Genomic DNA, 22,646 nt, shown 5'->3' with positions numbered 1-22,646 from the left:
TCACAATGCCCCCCCCACGTGTACACACACACATGCGTACACACGCACGTGTATACACACGTCTCAAGTACACTTAACCAAATAGAAGACATTACTATAATCTCACTTAGGACAGAATGAAGAAGAGACACAGTGCCGACACCAAAAGGAATGTCATTTCCTTCAATGTCTGCCCATGAACTGGGAGTCTGCACGAGCTTTAGGAACACACAGCAAGAATTTATAATCCACTGCATGTCCAACCAGAATAAATGCCATCATAAGGGGGCGGAGAGAGGGGGAAGGGGAGAGAGAGAGAGAGAGAGAGAGAAGCGCACACACACGAGCTCCCAGCAGATGCCACACCCCTGTGTGACCTCGCGGCTGGTTCCCCCACCGTGTCCCATGTATCAGACGTGAGTCACTAGGGGACGCATGCTGGCGGGAGAGGAGTCGGGCTGCACTACACAGGGACCATGTATACAAGCTGCGGACACGCTTTAAAAGCCCCACAACAGCTCCGTGTGCCTTCCACTCAAGTTGTCATGTATTCAGCTACGGAAACCGGGAAGATGAAATTCATCTGGTTTCCACTGTTGGTATGAGTGTGATCCTACTGAATTAGTTTTGTGTAAGACATTGAATATGCAACTAAGTTCTTGATAATATTTTTTATATATTTTTTCAAAAGTCTTAATAACCTTACTGAGTGCATTTCATAACATTTTGATTAGAAAGCACTGCTGCCTACAAGAACTCAGAAAACCAATTATTTCACATCAAAAACTTAAGAAAATGGATAAAAATACTGTCTGCTAAAACACATTCTATGTTTGAAGAAATAAAGGAACACACTTTGCATCTCTTTACAGGGAAAATGTTTAAACTCCGAGAAGACAAAACCATGTGCCATTTGAAAGTTAAGGTGAGGGCCAGGTCTGAGGGCGGCCAGCTGTCGGCTGCACTGAGCAACCCTGCCCAGCAACGCGGCGTCCGTCCCAGAGGTCAGCAGAGCTGACGTTGAGAAGCCTGCTCTAGACGCACCTTTCCTTTCCTTCTCCCTGAGTCTCCCCACACAGTCGTTTTGCCTTAATAGTCCCCTCTTCCTGTTTCTGTCGAAATTACACTTTTCCTTTAATTCTCAATTCACATGCTTCTTTCGCATGAAAATGTCAATGTGATTGGTACAATTTGATTAACGTAAAATAGCATTTGGGGGTTCAATGCTCTTTGCCAGACCCTCTTCCAAATATGCAATTGTAACCTGTACTATTTGATACACGTAAAACGATACACCTGACATGCATGTCAATTATAAAGCGTAATACTGACCCAGCCCGGAATCCATCATCTCGACATCTGCACAGAATCCTGCCATCTTGTTTGTACCCTACGCTGCCCAGGTTCCGTCCCTCGGCCCCTCAGCCCAGTCACGATTCTTCCGACGGGGACACATTTCCCCGCTTTCAGGGCACATTTGTGCACCTGTGTCTTTCACTGTTGCTCGCTTCTGAGTCGGAAAACACACGACGTGATAAGGTTTCTACTCTTCCGGACTTGGCCCAACACCCTCGTTTTCTCTAAGAACCACCCATGTTGTTGCTTGTAGCGATATTAACCGTGTGTTCCTGCCATGTAATATTCCCTTTTGTAAATAAACAAGCAGGAAGTACATATCAGCTCTCCTAACAGACATGCAGGGTGGCTCTTTCTCTGCTGTGACCAGCTCTGCTGGTATGACAACATTCCCCCGGCGCACACGGGCCAGACTATGGTTAGACGATCAATGGATCGAGATACGAAATTTTCCAATCACAGCAAATGGAAATGTTCAGTTTTACTAGGTTTTTTCTCCATGGGCTGATCAGTTTATACTTGTATGCACCATGTGTAACGGTTCTTTCTGATTTACACCCTCACTGACGGGCGCTGTCACACTCTGGGTATTGTCATAAACTGTAGACACCGGGATTTTCCTTTTATTTATTTAAGAACTTTGCTTTGTAACTGGCAAGTTTAGTCTATTTACATCTACTGAGGTTACTGCTATGTTTGGAATTTTTAAATTCTTACATTTTGATTTTTTAATTTGTTCTGTTTTACACAATTATTTTTATTTTCTTGCTTTCAAAAACTGTAGGTTTTTTCTGTTGCCATTTAAAATTTATGTTTTCTTCTACTGTTTTCCCCACTATTGCTTTGGAAGTTACACTCCCCTTAAAATTTGTGTTTTATTGGTTATCCTTAAATATTTACTATGCCCACTTAACTAGGATATAAGATTTATTTCTTTACTTTACTCTTAAACAATATAAGAGCTTTAGAATAACTTACTTCTATTCTCTCCTTCCCTGGTTTACATGTTACTATTGTTCAATAAGCTTCTTTTTAATTGTACAGAGCACACATTATTTTACACAGAGAACATTTATGAATTTCTTTGATCAAAATTCTTCCTTTCATCTAAGATTCTTCTTCTAGGACGCTTTTCTTTCATCCAGTACACATGTCTCAGAAAGCCCTTTACACTTGTTAAATGGAAGGTCAATTCTCTCACATTTATTTATTTATGTATTTATTAATTTATTTATTTCTATTGTGTCCTAACCCTTGAAGATAGCTAGTTTTGCTGGGTAATTCTAGGATGACAGTTATTTTCTCTTAGCATTTAAAAACACTGCATTGCCTTCTGGATTTCCTCGTTGTTTGGGTCAAGTTTCTTCTTATCCAGCTGTAGGAGAAGTGTCTTTTCCATCTGTCTGTTCTGAAAATCTTTCTCCATCTTTGTCTCTCTGGCCTTGATGCGACAGCTCAGCCATTCCCAGGGCCCCCAGGAGTGAGAGCCGACTCAGGGCCACGTAACAGCAAGGATGCACTTGCTCTTATTCATGGACCTGACTTTGTTAATTTTACAGTCAATGTGATGTCTCGTTTTGAATCGCACGGTACTGTCTGAATTTAGAACAAGGCACAGTGTTGCTGTTCCTCATTTGCCTGATTCTGTTGCTTCACTCTTTCCCCTCTTCCCTCGCTGGGACAACCTGTAACTCTTCAGCTGGAGCCACCTCCCAGGGCGTCTATAAATATCCTGAACTTCACATCATTTTATCTTTTCATGCTTTTCTGAAAATGTTTACCAAGATTTTCTTCCACATGACAGATTCTGCTTTTACTGTAATAAAAGGTTCTCATTTCCTGCTCCATAGAGAGCTTTTCTGGGTATTCTGGGATGTCTCCAATATCGTTTTTCTGGTTCACTTGATAAACTATTTTCAGTCACAAGCTTTTCTCTTAAGTCTCCAACACACCCTTTCTCTCTGATTCTTTAGGATTCTTCTAAGGGTATCATTCTGTTGTTGCTGTTCCAGGTAAACGTGGGCAAGTTAGCAAACTTTCTGTGCCTTGGTTCCCTTGCAAAATGGAAGCAATTACACTTTCTACTTGAGAAGTTTGTTGTGAGAAATAAATGAATTATGTACACAAAGAAAATTCAGCTAGCATCTGGGACACGCTAAATGCTCAATTACGTTTGGCTCCTAATATCATTCGTTCTTTACTGTTTTCTTCTTTACGTAACTTGGCATGGACCTGATGATAACCAGCAGAGAGGGTTTTCTAATTACCTCCTGATGTCCCTACCTTTCTCTTGCATGGGGCTCAAATAAGGGCATGGGGTCCTGGAGCTTGGCGAGCAGGCTGGTGATTCCTGATCTGCGGTCCAATTCCTTTGTTCGGCATACTCGCCTAGCGGGTGGACCCTCCCCAAAGCCTGCAGTCTGGCTCTCCGGGGCATGAAATCAGTGCCCAACGACCATTTCCACTGTAGGTGACAACAGGGCCACTTCTGGGGCTGCTCTGATGTGGAATCGGCAGGCTGCAGAGGAGGGAACTTGGGCAACATTTAATTTCAAATGAAGAAGAGAGCGATAAATTCAGTTTGGGAATAACTACTGGATAGTTTTGTTGTGTTTAGACTGTAAGGAAATTAGTAAAATGGTAGTATGCCAGGTTTCATAATGGTATGGTTGTAATTCTGCAAAAAGTCTTTAAGAATGCACAAAACGAAGGTAGAAATTCCTTAGTAGCCTTGATAATTTAGGCAATGAAACTATCAAGTTATTCATTCCAACCAACTGGATTTTTCAAAAACTTAAAGAAATCGATTTTCTACACTGATCAACTCATGGCTAAACTTGAAAATTCCACATCATTTTACCTTGTTGGTGGCCATCTAGATATAATGATAAATAACCTAGATGAAGACAATTCATTAATAGAAAGAACATTCCTACACAGACTAAGTCAGAAGCAAACTAACAGTCCGTAGGTCAGTGTCTGTATGAGGCAGACCACGTCCAGCCCCTTGCCCACAGGCGCAGAGTCTATGTGATGCAAACTGGCATCGCTTCACTTGCCAGCACGGCAGTGTGGCAGCCCCGGTCGGTCGCTGGTCACACCCATCGCCGTTCCCCAGCATCCCGTGACGCGGCATGGCCGTGGGACTGGTGTAAGCTGCAGAAGGATGCTGTTTCCTCTGGCAGCCCCGGCGTGTAACACCCCCGTAAGCAAACCCATCGCGTTCTCCCAGCTGCTGACGCCGGGGCAGCTGTGGAGCTCACATGCTGGTGATGGCTGAGCCTCCACGACCCTGGGTCTCTGACTGAGTGACGGGACGGCCCCCTGCCCCACCACCCAAGCAAGAAATAAAATTATACTGTGTTAAGCCACTGAAAGTTCTGGTTTCATCTGTTTCATTTATCAAGAAATCTACATTATATGCATTTTAATGTTCACGATCCCTCCGTATGCTGCGTTAAAACTGATACAATGAAGTAACATTGCGAATGTGATGACACCAGTGCATCTTCTATCGTCAAAGGGCACACAGGGATCTAATTATAATACACACACGCGTGGACGATGCACAGCCATCGCATGAGGCCACGTCGTCGAGGGTTAGGGAAAGCCAGGGCTCTCAAACCTCAGGTCACCGGGGAACCGCAAGGAAGCCAACTCAACGACACAAACCTCATTCCAAGAGGCCGGGAAGGAAGCCAGGTTCACAAAAACCAGCAGACACACGAGAAACCTCTATCGTCATTTTGAAAGGCAAACTCCTTGGAGAGGAAGCCCCCACTTTGGGTAAGACACGGAATGGCAAGAATGTGACAGAGACTTAATAGTGTCAGAATTTCAGAGCTGCACAAGTGCGCTGGCTTTAGGACGGGGTAAGGGCCTTGGCTGCCCCATCCTACCCACCTTCCCCTCAGCTTCCAAAAGCACCAGGCACACTGATGGACAAAATACTCCTGCCGACTGTAGCACTTCTAGGCCTCTCAGAAAACATCCGTTTGGTATCCGACTTTTCCTGTCCTGAAAAATCAAAGTCCAAATGCGGACGGCACCTGAGAAATAGATGATGTAGCAGGACAGGGTGGGAGGTGACAGACGGCTAGTGTTCTCTGGGCAGGCGCTGACTGTAGCAGCACAGCAGCGGCCAAGCTCTCCACACCATCCACATAAAACTTGTCTACTGTCGAGCAGCACGTCGTGAAGACATTTAACTTAAAGTAGGTTTATGCAAAGCATGAGTGGGCTTGGACAGAGAATTTGACCATTTCGTGTTTGATAACTAAGGATTCTCCAGACACAGACTTAATGGGATATACAGAGAGGGATACGTAAGAGGAGATTTACTACGGCAGCGAGCTCAGGGGTCACGGAGGCTGAGCAGACCCAGGAGAGCCGGGCGTACCATCCATGCAAGCCCGAAGGCCTCAGAACCTGGCGCTGCTGGTTACAGCTGGAGAAGTAGGTGCATCTCGGTTCAGGACAGACGGCTCCCCTGCCCACTGCCTTCTCCTGTGTGGGCCTCAGTGGACTGATGGACGCCCACTCAGGGGGCGGGGGGCTTCTGTACTCTGTCTGCTGATTAAAATGCTCACCTCGTCCAGAAATACTCTCACAGACGCACCAGAAACCCCGAGCCACTCTCTGGCGCCCCTCAGCCCAGTCAAGCTGACACACAAACTCAAGTACCACAAGGAGGCAATGCATTTACTGTTCGGATGTCTCAGGTGAAGTGGATATTGTGGTTTCCCTCCCCTGGTTTCTAGACAGACCGCCGTTACAGCCCTGCGCACCATCTTACTCTAGGCACTGACCTTTGTGACTGTACACAGAGCAAACACAATGCATTCCGTTTGTTAACAGAATTGCAGCGAGGTGGTAAAATCAGACATGCCTCTAGGTCAGGGGTCTCCAAACTGTTTTCAATGTTTTTCACCAAGGGCCATATGCAGTAAAATACACAAACAGCCCTGGCAAGTAAAGTACGTATTGCCTCACCTGGCTTATTTAAGTAAACTAAATATATTTTTGGAATTTGCTGCGGGCCAATAAAAAGTGGATTGCGGGCCGCAGTTTGGACACCCCTGCTCTTGGTGGTTCACTGTCATAGTTCTATTCAATTTCACAGGTAACCTTTCTGCTTAGATATGATCAGTTTGAAATCCTAGTACGATGACAGATACTTGTCTGATTAGAAAGAATCTTTGTGACAAGTTTGTGTTTACATTGATGGTGCCTTTTAAACTCTCTGCTGTAGCCAAGGAAACAATATGCTAATGAGGCTCAAAATGAATCTTAACATTTTGCTAGAGATAAATTTTCCAGCGCACACTCAGGCAATGCATGCTTTTCAAAAACCGTGTCACAGGGACACTTTCTACTTAGAATTACTCTGCACATGTTTCCCTTTTCCACTCCATGAAAACAAAAAAAAACAAACAAAAAAACCACTTCAAAAAGGGCATTTTTTATTAGATGTGTGTGTGTGCGCACGTGTGTGCACACGCTTATTTTAATATAACTATTGTGTAACTTACTTAACGGGCTTCAGATTGATTTCTCAAAAGGTATCAGGACTCTGAGCAAACTGATTGGGAGGTGGAGGAGGGAATGAAGGGTTGCTGGCAGCCAGAGACACTGTTTATCTCATTTGAGGTAGATGGAATTCAAATTGCCTTCATTAGCTGAGCAATATGCTGTGGAAAATGAGCTGAGAACTTATCAAGAGGCGCTTTCATTTGCATTTTTGCTAAATTATCAGGCAGCTCTGTGTTGTAGGTGCTAAGAGCAGCGAATAGGAGAGAAAGAAAACAACTCAGGTGAGCAGGCCTGGGGGCATAGGAAGACTTCACTAAAGAAAAAGTTCATCAATGAAGGTGTCAGAACTGCGCCTTGTGTATCTGGGATCCGGAAAGGCCATCTCACCAGGTTAGGATCTGGGATGCACAAACACATTAATTCTCCCCACGTCCCCCAGCACCACAAGCAAAGCTAGAGGCTGTTCTTCTGATAAATGATCGGTGCTCCCCGTGGCACCCCCCAGGTGCCCTGCTTGCCAGTTAAAAGTCTGAATTTCAATTAAGCTGTAGATCTTTACCTGTGCTACGCCTGGAACAGTCAGTTAACTTCTCCCTAATCCCCTACAAAACAGACACACTGTCATTTTGCAGAATCATTTCCTTAAGCCCACTCAAAAAGAAACATATTCTTATTTGACCAGCACAGAAATATTTTCCTCCAAATGAAGCACTAAATATTAAATCTTCGTTTTGTTTAGGTTGTTAATAATAGGCCCCCGGACAGAAGTACAGACATTATTAGACTTCTCCAGTGTAGGATGTCTTAGCAGACAATGGCAGTCAGTCCGGGGGCTTCCCTGTACAGGTCAGCGCGGGGCTTTATTTCAGAATTCTTCTCCACACGGACATTCCTTGGGAAACTTCTTAGTCCTACAAAACACGTATGCATTCCTCACACCAGTCACACTCAAATCAATGCAAACATTCTCATCCCCATGTTATTTCAGATTTGTCCTGAAGACGTCTTGTTTATTTCCAAAAAGTATTGACTGATGTGTAGCAAAACCAGCTAACAGAGGATACATCTACAGCATTGTTGCAGCTTTCTTGAGGATTTCAATATTTGAAGAGGAAATATGGGCCATTTCATAGGCACCGTCTCCTCCATGTAGGATTTACAGCGTCATTTTAAATGCATGCGGCCATAAAGCCAAATGAACACAACTCCAAGGTTACAGATTTCAAGGCGCCTTAACAATTAGCTCCACTATAAGAATGAAGTATAATTTTCTCAGTCTGGGATTTTGGAAGCAAGTGTTCTCCTTGGAAGCAACCTGGTGGCACCCACGTTAGCACAGGCCCACCACTGTGTAAGTTCTGCTTTACACGGTTACTTAGAATGCACGCGGCCCTCCCAGTGCCAGAATAATTCCAACCACTGAGGACCTCAGAACTACTCCACTGCAATGCATGAGGGTTGCTGATACAAATACAACAAACGCATTCCATGTTACATGATTTACGCCCATCGTGCTGCGGGCATTTCCTGATTCGCTGCCCAGGTGGAGTGGGTTCCACAGGCCTGAACCGGAAGCACTGGGGCCCACAGCACCAGCGCACGGAGGTCCTGGCCCAGCGCTCGGCGCAGGGACCGCACGCAGGGCTGTGGGACCCAGAGCACCTGCTTTTTATTCTGCGGTGGTGACATCCCGACCTCCCCCCTCCACCTGCAAGCTGTCACCAAACCAGCTTTTAAAAATGAAACCACCGTTTAATATTGTAGCCAGTACACCTATCGATGACAATTCAAAGCATCATTTTGTTTAATGTTAGATATTTTCTTTTCTTTTGGAAAACATGAAGAATTATTTATTGTATTTTCTTCCTTTGAAATTTGATGTTATTTTTAAGTTTAACTCAACCTAATTCATTCTATCTGGTGTTTGAAGGCTGCATGTTCTAAAAATGCATGGCTATTACACTAAGCCAGCTCACTAGGCCTTCTAATGAACCACCGACGCTTACTCTGATGGCCGTAACTCATCATGGAGCATGATCGGTGCTATTCGCTGATTATCGGGCATTAAAACAGTGCATGCGTTTATTTTCAATGACATTCTACTCTGGTGAGAAAGGAAAGTATCTACGTCTTGATTATATCTACAGGGTTCTTGGAGCTGGCTGCTTTGGGACCTTGTAATTGCAGGATCCTAAAATTCTATGAATATTTTTGTACGTGTAAAATTGAAGTCTGGAATGTCGTGTAGGAAGAAACACATGCTTCTTAACTCAATAAGTATTCTTTTAGGCATCGAGTTTCTTATTTTTACATTTCATTTGCTTATCAGAATAATTATACGTATTAGAACACTGACATGTGTTGAAATAGATGGGCAAGAAACTGGTTTTTGATAAAAATAAATAAAGATATAATACAAAACAATACATTATGGGGTTGAATTAGATTGAGAGGCCAAAGGAATGGATAAGGGGAAAGGGGGGTAGGAGCAACACTTTACACCAGACGGCATAACAGGAAAGACACGCAGGAGCCACGCCACAAACACCAGTCAGGGTTAACTGAAGTACGAACACTGGAATCAAGTGTAGGAAAACAGCAATATTTGCTCAATGCATGTCCCATACCTTAAGTACGGCGGGAACGTTTAAGTGACACTGTGTAAGAAACAAAATCCACCTTAGAGCATTTACAGAACGCTCTCTAATCCAAAGACCACACGAAAAACCATCTGTGCCTAACGACCCACACGAATTCTTGTTCTAAAATGTCATTCAAAGCCTCGTAGGCTGTTTTACAACTTTAAAAACAAATGTAGAGTCAAGTACCTTCAGTGTGTAAATTCATCAGTTATTGGGCTCAGCCGTGAGAAGCAGCGCCGGGCTCCGCGCCGCCAGGAGGACCACTCACCGTCGTGGTTCGGGTTCCCGAGCGTCCAGGGCTCGTCCGAGTCGAAGTGCGTGTCGCCCCCGATGCCCGGGCCCGGGAAGTAGGCGTGGGCCAGGAAGCCTCCCTCTCCATCGAAGGGCGAGCTGTCTCCATGGAAACCAGACGCGAAGATGATGGTTATGTCCACGTCCCGCTTGCCGCTCTCCAGCTCACTGTAGGGCACCTCCTCGAAGGTCAGAGGGGTCACGTTCTGCCACACGTCGAAGGCTCGGCGGATAGCTTTCCGGGTCTCAGGGTCTCCGACTTTGGGAGTCACGTTCTTTATGCTGGAATGGAGAGAAAAGAATGACCGGCATGGCCTCGTTATACAGAGTCTGACTTACTACAATTCGCATCTGTTCAGGTGAGTGAATCGTTAGAAACACGGCTGTGTTAAATAGGAGAGGACTTAATGCCTTGTTTCTAGAGCTGGACTTGGCTGCACAGTGTCATTTATGTCTCAGCGCTGTGACACGCCCCTGCCGGGCTGTCGGTGAGAAGCCTCCCCAGAACGGGGGCCGAGGGTCAGTCCATGCACCAGGCCCTGGGCCCCGGAACAGCCCGGGAAAAGCCCCTTTCCTGGTGGTCAGGCCCAGGCAGCAGAAATACAACATTCAATTTCTTTCTGGTTGCAACAGTTACTTCCAAACAGTGTCTTTATGTATCTATGAATAGCAGTTTAACAGATACAAAGTTATTTCTCAGTTCTTAGCACACACTTAATTCATTCTGGATAAAATAAGCAAAGCTTTTTAATGCAGATTTATCAATTTTATAAATTTTATACATTTAAAGAAGTAACTTGGACATTATTAGTCTGTGCTGATAACAAATGCATAAAATTTATAAATATTTTACTCTATGCAGCATTAATCAAGTATTTCACTTTTCTCAGTTCGTTTCATATGTTTTTCTAAATTACACATAACTGAAACAAATACATACGTGTATTTTGTGCTGTGGAGTGTGAGTTCACAGCATTTTTGTGGAAAGCCATGAGCACCTCCCTAAGAGGTATCAGTAAATCTCAGAGCGCTTCAACCAAGAATCTTACATCCATGAACCCATATGTGTGCATGAGAGAGACATCTTCATCCACAGAGGAGGGCATGCTACCCACGTGAGCATTTACTGCCGTGCAACAGTGAAGGAGAAGGGGGCGCCAGACGATGCCCGGTGATGAAGCAACAGCCCAACTACAGTGTCTCGGGCGGATGTCGTATCACATACGGACTCAACATCACTTTTGCCTTTTCAGGGCCCCCAGCAGAATGGAGAAAGATTTAAGATATATTCTCCAGTGGAAAAAATAACCTGCAGATTGTGTTTTTAACCAACTATAACTATGTCAAGGTAATCATGAACATTCGGCAGGAATCACAGTAAAGGATGGCTTTGGACGTAACTATGAGCCTGGCAAGCATTTCACAGCATCTTATTTAACGGCTTGGGTCCTGGTAAGACGGCTATTCATACTATTTCACAAAGAAAGAAACTGAGATTTAGAGAAAATTAGAGTGATGCAGCTGGTTTTTCAACCCAGACATTCTGACTCAAGAATAATTGTCTTAAATTGTGAGCTAGACCACACATCCACAGGTTTTTACTATGTGCTACTGCGTATTCCAGAACATATTTACACTGACTGCCTGATGGTGAATATCATTCATTGTATGGAAAGAAAACGAGGAAGCAAACCACGTGGGAATGGAGTGGGAGAGGAGGCCACAAGTGAAGGCCCCGCCGTGGAGACACGCTGGCGATTTCAAGGCATGGCGTGTGGTCTGGGCAGGAAGCGAGGGCCAGAATCGGGACGGGGCAGACGGGGCAGGGCACCGGAAGAGGCCGGACCCTGGGCCACAGGAAGCAGTCTGCCTTCTGCTCCATGTGACAGGCGGAGAAGTGAACATCACGCAGACAAGTGACCCGCAAAGTACCATGAAGTAAGTGACAGGGCCATTGTGTGGAAAATGCCCCAATTGGGTCCATCGCTGAAGCAGGCAGACCCGCGGGGAACGCCTGCACAGCTTCAGGTGACAGGTGGGTGTTGTGGGCCAGAGGGCGACCGGGGGAGACACTGAGAAATGGTGGAATCTGGGGTCTGTAGTGAGGGTCCAGCTGCCAAGACGTACTGACGGTGGGACATGGGCTGGAAGACACCATGTGCTTTGATCTGAGCCCAAGGACGGACAGAGACAAAGAATTCACGTCTGCTCAGGGTGAGCGCGATGCAGCGTTTTGCTGTTGTTTCTATTTTATTGTTTGTTTTCACTTGACCTGCCACTCAGCGTGATGCTCTGAACTCTCTCTGAGAAGAGTGAGCTCCCACATGGAGGCATCACAGCCCTTCATCCAGTGTGTTAGTCCTCAGTGCTCCCGTGTGATGGCTGAAAAGACACACCGAGTAACGGTGGCACTTTGAGTTTTGGCAAAAGGAATTTTCCTAGTAGTCTTTTTCCCCCTACCCTATGGGATCTCGGAAACCCTCGTTAGTGGGCAAGTATCCTTCTGACACATGACTTGGAAGGACGTAGCACGAAGTGGGCGCTGCAGGCGCAAGAGATGGAGCTGTCAGTCAGACTCTTGTAGGACTTCTGTATTTCAGTGAGAAGAGGAAGGATGAGGAACAACAACAGAGGCACCTGCAGGTGGCCCGAGTGAGGGGTGAGGTGAGGGGAGTAAATGGTAAAGGGGAGCTCAGTGACAAAAGGAGCCACACACGCCTGGCACCGAGTCCGCAGCCCTGGGGGCAGTGAGCAGCGTGCGGGAACGTGGCAGCTCGAGGAGGGCTGGCTGGGCGCAGTGGTGCCGCGGGGCGGTGGTGCCGCGGGGCGGTGGCAGGGACGGCCGCGCTTCTGAAAGACCACGGGCACTATGAGCTGGGGGTGTCCTGGCATCACTCCTCTCCACAAAGCCACTGTTTCTGATGGCAAATGACTAAGGGCACAAAGTGCAGCAAAGAGACATCTCAGAAGTTCAAGCAACAGAAGACAGAGGCAAGCACTGAAGGGCCCGTCCCAGAACCACGGAGAACGAATGTCCATGCGTGTTCTGAGGGCACCGCCAATGGCAGTCGGGGTCACACGTGATGTATATGGAGGAATCGCTCTGTTTTCCCATAAAGGACCCTCGTGCGGCAGAGAAAATAAATGGCATCGTATTAGCGTGATTTACATGAACATAATGGTTCTGAGAAAACCAGCTGTAATATAATAGAGAGTAATAAATGTGGATTTAAAGACATGGCACCATGTTTTTCAAGGCTATGGACTCATTAGCTCCCCAAATGTTTTAACCGTGATGTTTTCATAAATATGAGACACACGTGTGCACTTCAGAATTAAAGCCCTATACAGAGCATATGAAATGTATTATACATGTGGGATTGAGGTTTGCAAGCAAGTTGTTTACTAGTAGGGACAGGATACGGCTGCACACGTGTGAGACTGATAAGGGTGAAAGTAAACATGTCTTTGTGTGAAACTGAGCATAAAACTTAGTGATAAACACCTTCACCAAGCAACTGCTGGTTATCACCTAAGAGGTAAACAAGTCCCAGGAAAAGAGGATAAAAGCAGAACCCCAGAGCAATGCTGTGAGTGGTCCGACTGAGCGCTCGGCTAAGACCCTCTGCGAGGTGCAAGCCACCACACTCCGGGACTCTCCAAAGTTCTTCCTTGCAAGACCAGCTCGCCTCAGACCTATCATGGGCCCAGTCGTCTCTCCCGGACCAGGGACCTTCTCCACCCCGACTGACTTTGGGACTTGGTTCGTTATTAAATTCTGTTCTATTCTGTATAACTTTCTGTGCTGATCAGAGCATTGGCCTCTGGAGGGACATTGGCTCCCAAATAAAGCTGTGTTTTACTCACTCTATCTGCACCTGTGTGCAGGGACTTTGTTCCCCACTCGCATCACGAGTACCACACAGGGACGTAGGGCCTGCCGGGGGGTTAATGGCCTCTTGACTTTCAGGAAAAGACTGAAATGTGGTGACTGCCCTTGTAGGCGCTCGCGACAAGCCCTGAGCTGGGCGCCCGCAAACACTGGCTTGGAAACCTTCATGCCACTGAGAGGCGCACGCTGACTAATAACTGAAACTCGGCAGCGAGAAGCCCATCGCAGCCACAGGAAGGAAGGCGGTGACGCTGAACAACGCTAACTCAGGACACACAACATTCTTCATACGCATTTGCAAACAAACAAACACAAATGCCATGAAACAAATAAAATGAAGGTTATATTTGAAAAGCGTAATAGAGCTAACGTACTTGTATTCACATTTTGTTTGTACAGTTGATGCGACTTCACCTTTTTTTCTCAGGTGCGAGAAATGGACACAGACTAGAGACTGAGAATGGCGCCCCTCGGGAACCTCATAGTAACTACTCGGCTGTTTCCCAAGAGCCAGCTTTCTAGGCCAGGCAGACTGAGTCTGTATGACTCTGGGTCTTATTTCAATGGTGTCTGTTTCCTCTGGACACAAAACGTGAGTTCTTTTTGAAATGAACAGGGTCCCCAGGTTCAGTGAGCTCCCTGGGTTTAGCGAGAAATGAGAGACGTGTGTGGGCAGGACAGACAACCCCTCAGCGACTTCTAAGTCCCTTCTCTGCGTGACTTTCAAGTACAATGACAACTTCCGTGTGTCCTTGGCAGTCACAGAGCAATCACTTAGAAGCAGCTTAGCTAGCAGACGAATGTACTGGGAAAACCCATATTAACTAACATAATGTAATCAAACATAATATTATCACACTGATTTATTATGAATACTCATTAACATAGCACAATGTTAAACATAGATGCATCTGGCAATTTACAGATGGATCCTATTGGTCACTTAGTACATAAAATACTACGCTGGGGTTTAGATTTTACAGAGAAAAGGAACTTAGGCTAAGTCTGTTTTATATAATACTAGTCTATTTGGGAAATAAAAATGTAATTGATAAAAAAGATGTGACTCATTTAGTGCCTAAAATTGTTTTACATAAAGTGTAACCAAAGTTTACTAAGAATCCACCAATTTACTCAGCAACTCTTTCCTGAGGGCGTAATGTGTAGCAGGCCCTCCCCCAGGCTCTGGGGGCATGAAAAGGGGACAATAACGCAGCTCCAAGTTCCAAGTGCATCACCTGGGAAGAACCCACAGTACACTGCTCTGCGTCTCTGCATCCGTGCCCACTCGCCCAGCCCACACTCCACCAGGCCACACTCCACTCCTGCCCAACTCATCTGTGCATCGCCAGCTGTCACATAAGCTGTTACATTAATTGAAGGAACACCTAATTACCCAAGTGGCAAAACTGATCCTAAAATAAAAAAGTAGTAGCAAATGCTGATACCATATTTACTATACGCAAGGCAACTTCTTAACTCCTTGTATATCTATTAACTTTAAACTGTAATATCCTCAGCTCTCACTCCCAACTTTCTATAATCCTGTTAGAATTCACTCAACAACTTCTGCAATTTGTCTGGTAAGTTAAAAGAAGTAACCATGACAGCTGCCTTTTACCAAGCTCTGCTTCACGCCGTGTGCTAAGCTTTGTTTTTTCCATCATCTGACAATTTTCTCCCAAGCTTTAAGTAGGCGGTATTATTACAATACTCACTGCACACAGGGAAACCGAGACGTAGAAGACTACGTCACTTGCCCCTGGTTTTACAGGTGACAGGTAGCAGAGCCAGGACTCAAACCCAGATCTTTCTTACTCCACATCCAGGCTCTGAACCACATGGTTCAGATGACGGCCACTTGTGGGGACAGACACCTGGTCACCTGAAGATTCAAAGTTGGCTGAGACAATGTCAATATAGAGACACAGCATACATGGCGTTATGATTGGTTCTAAGCAGAATGGCCTTTTTTTTCTTTTTATTAGTTTCAGGTATATAAAACAATGCATCTTTTCCTTCAAAGACCTTCACACACACCTCATGGAGGAAGACACACCGACAGCAAATAAGCACATGCAGATATGCTCAGCATGACGTCACTGGGGGACCACTTTGTATGACGTCATCGGGCACACTCAGCATGACCTCATCGGAGAAAACCTCAGCATGATGTCATCAGGGGGCCTGTTCAGCATGACATCATCAGGGGACGCTTAATATGACGTCATCAGGGATGCTCAGCATGACGTCATCAGGGGACGCTCAGCTTGACGTCATCAGGGGAATGCAAACCAAAACAACAACACGACACCACAGCACACCTGTCAGAAGGGTTACACCCAGAACACGGACACCACAGAGTGCTGGGAGGACATGGAGTCCCGGGAACTCTCATCCATCAATGGCAGGGGTGCAAAACGGTGCAGCCACTTTGATAGTTTGGCAGTTTCTTGCACAGCTAAGCGTAATTTACCATACGATTAGCAGTCACCCTGACACTAAAAGTTATATAAGGGTTCAAAGACATGCTGTTTACACGGCAATTATTTACCTATTTTAGCTAACTCTTTTCATAGACTGTGGTACTTGTGCTAGAATACTCATCTGTCAGACCCTCCCAGCATCGGCTTTCATTCGCAGGAGCTGGAAGGTCAGTCCACACGGGACTGAGTGCTCCCAGGAATGTGTACCAGGCCCCCAAATGGACCGTTATTCTCGTTCTCGATCGCAGCGTAAAGTTCCTTATGTTAGCAGCACACCGTATGTCAGCATACAGTCAGCGTGCTTATGATGCCAAACGAAGCCTCCCCATAAGTGCTGTGAGGAAGCGGAAAGCCGGACATCCGACGTCGGCGCTCATACCTGTAGGTTATGTGCTTGTGTTGCCACTTCTGCCCCGTCAACGCGTATCGCTTTCGGCGGACATGAAACTGGGAGCTCCCTGTGGTCTGGTCGGGCACTCCGCATCGAGGCTTCTTCATCCAGCTGCAAAAAGCAGGAGGCACAGTTACTGACCAGCCGCCGCAGTCATGCAGTTCAAAAGGAAATCAGAGACACGCTAATCTACGACAGTGCTCACGACATGGGAAAACATACGGGAGAAAACTGCCCATGTTCTTGCCGCGTGAGCGAAGTAGAAAGCACAGTGTTTTTCCTGATCAAGAAGCACTAGTTTACCATTCAGACCCTTTAGCTACTTTTTCTCTAATTTATTTTTAGCTAACTGTAGATCCAGTCTCGTAAAATGAGACTTTTAAAAATAAATTATCACTAAGGTCTCTTCTAGTTTTAACATTCAGGCATTTTTAAAGTCTATTCTATGACATGAAGAGTCGCGAAGGTGCAGGCTGCTGTCTTCCTGCTTCCACAGAAGTAAGTTGTCTGTTTCAGCAACATTTGCTTTCTGCCTCCTGTTCCTCTTTCCACTTTGATCTTTAGCTTCCAAGTAGCAGCCATTTGCTTTGGGTCTTTAATAACCGAATTTAAGGCTTAAGACAATTTTTTTCTGAGTATGAGGTTCAGCATCGCACAAGCTTTAACATATCTGAGTTAGGAAAATAAAATGCTTGTCTATTGATTTATTACTTTTGAATACAGATACGGTTGTCTAACTTCTTTTCTAGAGCCTCATCTGAGCATTGTCATATTTTCTACATGCTCTTGCTTCTCATCTAAGGAGAAAGATTTTTATGATTTTGAGTAGTTTTTCTTTAGTGACTCATAAAATGGCTTTACCGTTCAATATCCCATTTAATTTAACAGTTGCAAAGCTAATGCAGAACCTTTATGGTGCAATATGCTTCAGAAAGTGGAAATAAGAAAAGAATCAATTTTTGCTGTATTTCACCAAACACTTAACGATTTCTATACTCTTTACATGGAATAGAGCTGGCTGTGGAGATGACTTTCTAAAGATGTCCATTTTGTGAAAATGAATAAAACAGTTTACATGTTACATGGATAAACCAGCAATTCAGCTTTTATAAACGTAAGAATAACTTCATGCAACAATGAAATCATGACAGTCACTCTTTAAGAAAGACGGTGCATTTCCAATAAGCACTGCCGTTCTCTCTTCATTCTGCCCCAGTAAGTGCACACATTGCAGGTATCAGACCCAACAAATCCCGCCTAGTTTACAATGCACTGTAGAATTACTTCAGAAAATCGCTCTTTGCGTTTATTAAAATGTCCAGATCACATGAGATGTCTTGTAAGTGCTACCTCGTAGGAGGCCTGTGGGACTGAACGCGGGAGGTGAGGCTGGAGACCTCTGAGCGTTAACTACCACTCCCTGGGACTCGGGAGCCACTGAACTGGAGCAAACACAGTCGGGGCTGGGGAATCTAACACACCCAGCACCTCGTACAACCCTGGCATAGAAAGATACCCGGAGGAGGTGGAGAGGAAAAGTCATTGCTTTCTTTATATGCTGTGGGCTCTCCATGCAGCCCTGACTAGCAAACACTACGCACTCATGGTGGGCTTTTGTAGAAGGTATTTCTTTAATCACATCAACAAGATTGTCATATTCCGAAGGCAGGTGCTTACGCTTTATCTCACTAAAAGTACTGGGACAATAAACAATATATGCTTGTTAAACATGATTAGATTTACTAAATGTGGGATGTGATTACACTTATATTTAGCCAAGGAAAATGCTTAAGGAAACAGGAGGAGGAGAAATAATTCTGCAGTGGCTGGTGGGATGAAATTTGACAACAGCATTAGCTATTATCAGAATAAAATGTATTCTCAGTGAGAACATGTTCGCTCAAGTTATGTCAATAATCTGCAAAATTAAGAGGGGAAGGCAGTACTTCCCACGTCTGGGCACACGACGCTGGGTGCGGCGCCTTTCCCGCCAAGCTGAGGACGGTGTGTCGGTGAGTGTGACACGCCCGTGTGGCAGGCATTCCTTCTTGTTTAGTCCCTTACGCTTTTCTTGTTCATGTATTTACTCATTCCATCCGGATCCATTCATCCTACAATCTTTTGAGCTTGAGATTATTTTTAAACAGTGTGGATACAAAGGTAAGCCAGGCAAGAGGCCTCGCTGAGTTCGAGGCCACGGGTCAGACGTGCGTGATGACAACGGGCTCTCAGGGCCCCCTCAGCGCATCCTGGCGTCACTGCTAACTCCGCGTGGCACAACGCAGAAGGGGCGTGTCCTGCCCCAACGCTGCACCGACTGCTCTGCCGCCTCCCGCACCCGTCCAACGCCGGAGACAGGTGCCCGGACCATTGTCCACTGCTCTGCCCTCGCAGCCAGCGGTCACGACACGATCGCTTCTGCCTCCAGCATTTCCCTGCTGCCTCTCTCTCTCTCAGCAATGGCTGCCTTCTCACGCCTAAAGAAAAACCTTCCCAAAGCACTGAGGTGTCCTCCACATGTTCTCAGCACCACGCTTTTACAGAAAGACAGGGTGAGGCGTCCTTAGCAAGGTGTCCCGTCCGGCAGTCAGGCTGCCACAGCACCAGGCCTGTCGGCAGTGGGCTCTGCTCTGTGTGGGAGACCTTTTCCTCCTGCTTCACGCTGAGACCCCTAACCGTCCCGCACTGTGTAGCTCGCACACGCACACATGCCGCCCCGACACAGCGTTGGACTGGGGGTGCTGGCTGGGAGGTGTCTGTCTCTATCGCGCACACTGGCCTGTCGGGCGGGCCTGAGCCCGTGAAATCCCCAGTGAGGTCCAGGAGGCAATGAACTGAGTGTGCAAGCCTTCTCTGCACACTCATCGCCCCGCTGTCCCTCACACTCCGTGCCGCCTTCGCAGCTCTTTCCAGCTCTGTGCTCGAACAAGGTTTCTGCCTGAGCACGTGCGGGCACTGAGACTGAGTCACAGGCAGTGACGCCGGTGGAAGAACAGGCCCGACCCAACACTCACGAGCAGTTCAGTGCACAGAACCCCGCGTGAGAGTCGCTCAAGCTAACGGGCTGCCGGACCTCCTCAGTATTTGTGCCCACACTGAACCCGCACAGACAGGTACTATGTTAGCAAGTGTGATTTATCGAGACACGTCCAATCCCTGTACAGTCAAAGAACATTCCCGCACTGCACAGCACACACAGGCGCTGAGACAATTCGGTCTCCAGGCTTTTCGCATGATTCCAACATTTAAAATATTCTTCAATCTCTTATGCAGTCGGGTTCTCCCCGCTGCAATTTTTAAAGCTCTCCATGTATATAAAGTGCAGGAGTGTTAACGGGACTTACCAGGGAATCGGAGGCTATGTGACACGGACGCACAACTGGTAGGAGACTGTCGTTAGTCAGGAGTTGGGCCTTCGCCTCTAGTTGCCATGAGATCGACATGAATTCATTGTGCAACCAAATGCTACTTGCATCCGTGTGTTTGGTAAGTCCCCTGTGTGCGTGTAAAATGCAAAATGCACAACAAGTAAACTGACTGTCTCGCCTAAGGGTGACAAATATCACAGGAGAGAAACAGGGGTCGACGCTGAGGCCGTGACTTTCCTACGTGGACGTGTCTTTGCCGACACATCCTCCTTCCTCAGTGTGGCAACACGCACTCATATGCCTGCACGTCCCGGGGCGCGTGTGAGCTGCCATTCCAGGGGAAGCAAGGATGGGGGCACGGGGCGCCTGGGGAGGGTGAGCTGCGAGAAAGGCTCTAGGAATCAAGCTACAAATGCAGCCACACCTCCACTTTCATACACAGAATGCTGGCATTCAGCACTGATTTAAGTGTCTAGAAGCCAGAGCATTTCTAGGTCGGTTGGGCAGGTCACGCATGTCTTCATTTAAATTACCTTGAAAAGGAAACTTGCCGAGAACCAGTGCTCTGGGGAGGAACTACCGCAGACCCTGGGGGCCGGGGGCCGGGGGCCGGGGTCAGGATGTCCGCCCCGCGGCTGAGAGGCCACTAGTCCCCGCGGCTGAGAGGCCACTAGTCAGCCTGTGGTGTCCATGTCTTCCTCAGTTTCCTCGTCCATAAACAAAGGTAAGATATTGAGTTATCGTCAGGAATCTGTTAGTTAAATCGTGTGAAACCCTTACGACGACTCAGCAGCTGCTATGATGAACAAATAACTAGAGTACCAACTATTGTTTCACAAACATCAGGCCACGGCGGCAGGAGTGGCGGGCAAATCAACAGCTTCAGCTCACCTCGACCTCGTGCAAACACGAAGCGCTCTGCTCTTCAAAACAAGCATATTCCTGGCATTTTGTTAATAAAAGTACCAGCAGATACACTACCCCGTTTTGTGTAAGTAAAGTAGCCACGAGCTGCGAAACAAGTGGTAGGAGCCCTCCGAGCCAGCACACCTCCAACAGCAGCGCTGGTTTCAGTAAAACTCTTATTTGAACGAGTTGGGTCTTCACAGGACCACCCAGCGTATGACACCAAGGTGTCTCCACGCTGTCACCACACGCCCGGTGCCCTGAGGGGGCTTCCCACGGCCACACTCACCAGGGCACGGTGGGACACTGTCCCCTGGAGTTGGAACTCTCGGTGGCCTGTGTACACACACCCACCTTTACCAAGAGAATAGAAAGGACTCACACAAATCTGTCTTGTGCCTTAGGAATCAGTAATCTAAGAAAAATGTTCATCGGCTTCACATCTGAAAGAGGCTTCTCTCTTCTAGACTTTTCCAAGTTCTAAGGAAAGGTAAGCGTGATGTCTGCTATTTGGAGTTGTCCCCAAGAGAGCTTCTAGATCTTTCTAAAAATGTTTACTTTTATCACTTCAAACACCTTGAGGTTTTGTTTGATTCATAGAGCCACGTCCAGCAGTTACAAGATTTTCAAAAATGGGTCACTTGGGCTCCACTGTGGGAGGGTGACATCCACGCTGGTGCCCAGGTTCTTTCTGTATCACTCGTGAGCTTCCCACAGGGGCACACGGTTCCTCACTGAGCTGCCAAGTTAAAGCACTTGGAATAAATCGCAGAAGCCTCCACAACCTGCACCATGGACAAAAGCTCAGTAAGCACTGGCTGGCCTTTGAGCTCCCACCTTTCACCTTCCAGGAGGCAAATCCACAGTCCTGCTCATGCAGCTGCCAACCGGCCCTCTTTTGGGTCCGTCCCGAAACGAGGACCGACCCATGTAACGTTGCCGTGTCCCAGCACCACCGGGATGCTCAGACTCCACCACTGTACGTAAGGAGAAAGAACCGCACTGATGAACCTTTTATATCTACACTGAAAAATAAGAGCCTTAACTTCACAAGTTAGACAGAAGACGGAAAGTCATGGGACATATTGATAATTAAGCCCAAAAGCTTGTGGTATATCTGAATATATTTAATTTTAAAATTAGGAGCCCAAATACCACTATAGTTTCATAATAATTCTTTGAAACAAATATTATTCAGTCTTAAATTAATATAACTAACATAAATTTCTGGGCATGGTTTGAATAAATTAAGTCAAATTAATCAGATCATCCAAAATATATGTATCACGTGTGTGTGTGTGTGCACGTGTGTGTGTGTGCACGTGTGTGTGTACATACATATATGTGCAGGGAGATCAAAAAAGAAAGATCATCTTACAAACGATATCCCATAAAGCATTCTTCAATCCTGACTCTGTACACACATAAAAGATAAACTAAACTTTATAAGTACTTACTATTAACATTATGAAAACATTAGATTTATTTTCATTATCACCTTGCTATCTTTTTCTCTCCTTGTTAAATACATCTTTTTAGTGCATAACATAAATTGCTCCCCTTATTAAGTGAGCTTGCTTCCAGAAATTAGCTAAGAAACCCATAATTTAAAAGAACTATTGCAATATGCGATAATGAGCTCGTGTGGCGTTGGGGGATCGTCTTTATTACTGTAAACCAACAACGCTCATTAGCATGACATATAAACACCAACGCTCATTAGCATGACAGCAATTAATGTGCCATTTAACATAATACCTACACTTGTTGCTTGAAAATGGTCAATTTCTTCAACGTGATATA

The 22,646-nt window shown here is 46.1% G+C and overlaps 1 protein-coding gene across 1 annotated transcript in view; it reads right to left on the bottom strand.

Moving 5' to 3' along the window:
• MMP16 (matrix metallopeptidase 16) overlaps window positions 1-22,646 on the bottom strand; it is a 120,022-nt gene that overhangs the window by 44,538 nt on the left and 52,838 nt on the right. Inside the window, exons 3-4 of the mRNA XM_019726249.3 lie at window positions 16,558-16,680; window positions 9,778-10,082 (exon numbers count right to left, since the gene is read on the bottom strand). Coding sequence (XP_019581808.2) covers window positions 9,778-10,082; window positions 16,558-16,680 — 428 coding nt within the window. The remainder of the gene's footprint in view (window positions 1-9,777; window positions 10,083-16,557; window positions 16,681-22,646) is intronic.

Source organism: Rhinolophus sinicus, chromosome 7, assembly GCF_057876585.1.
Source record: "Rhinolophus sinicus isolate RSI-liver-muscle chromosome 7, RSI-T2T, whole genome shotgun sequence".
Classification (NCBI taxonomy): Eukaryota; Metazoa; Chordata; class Mammalia; order Chiroptera; family Rhinolophidae; genus Rhinolophus; species Rhinolophus sinicus.
The sequence above is the reverse complement of the archived record's forward strand: the minus strand, read 5'-3'. Positions and strand labels throughout refer to the sequence as shown.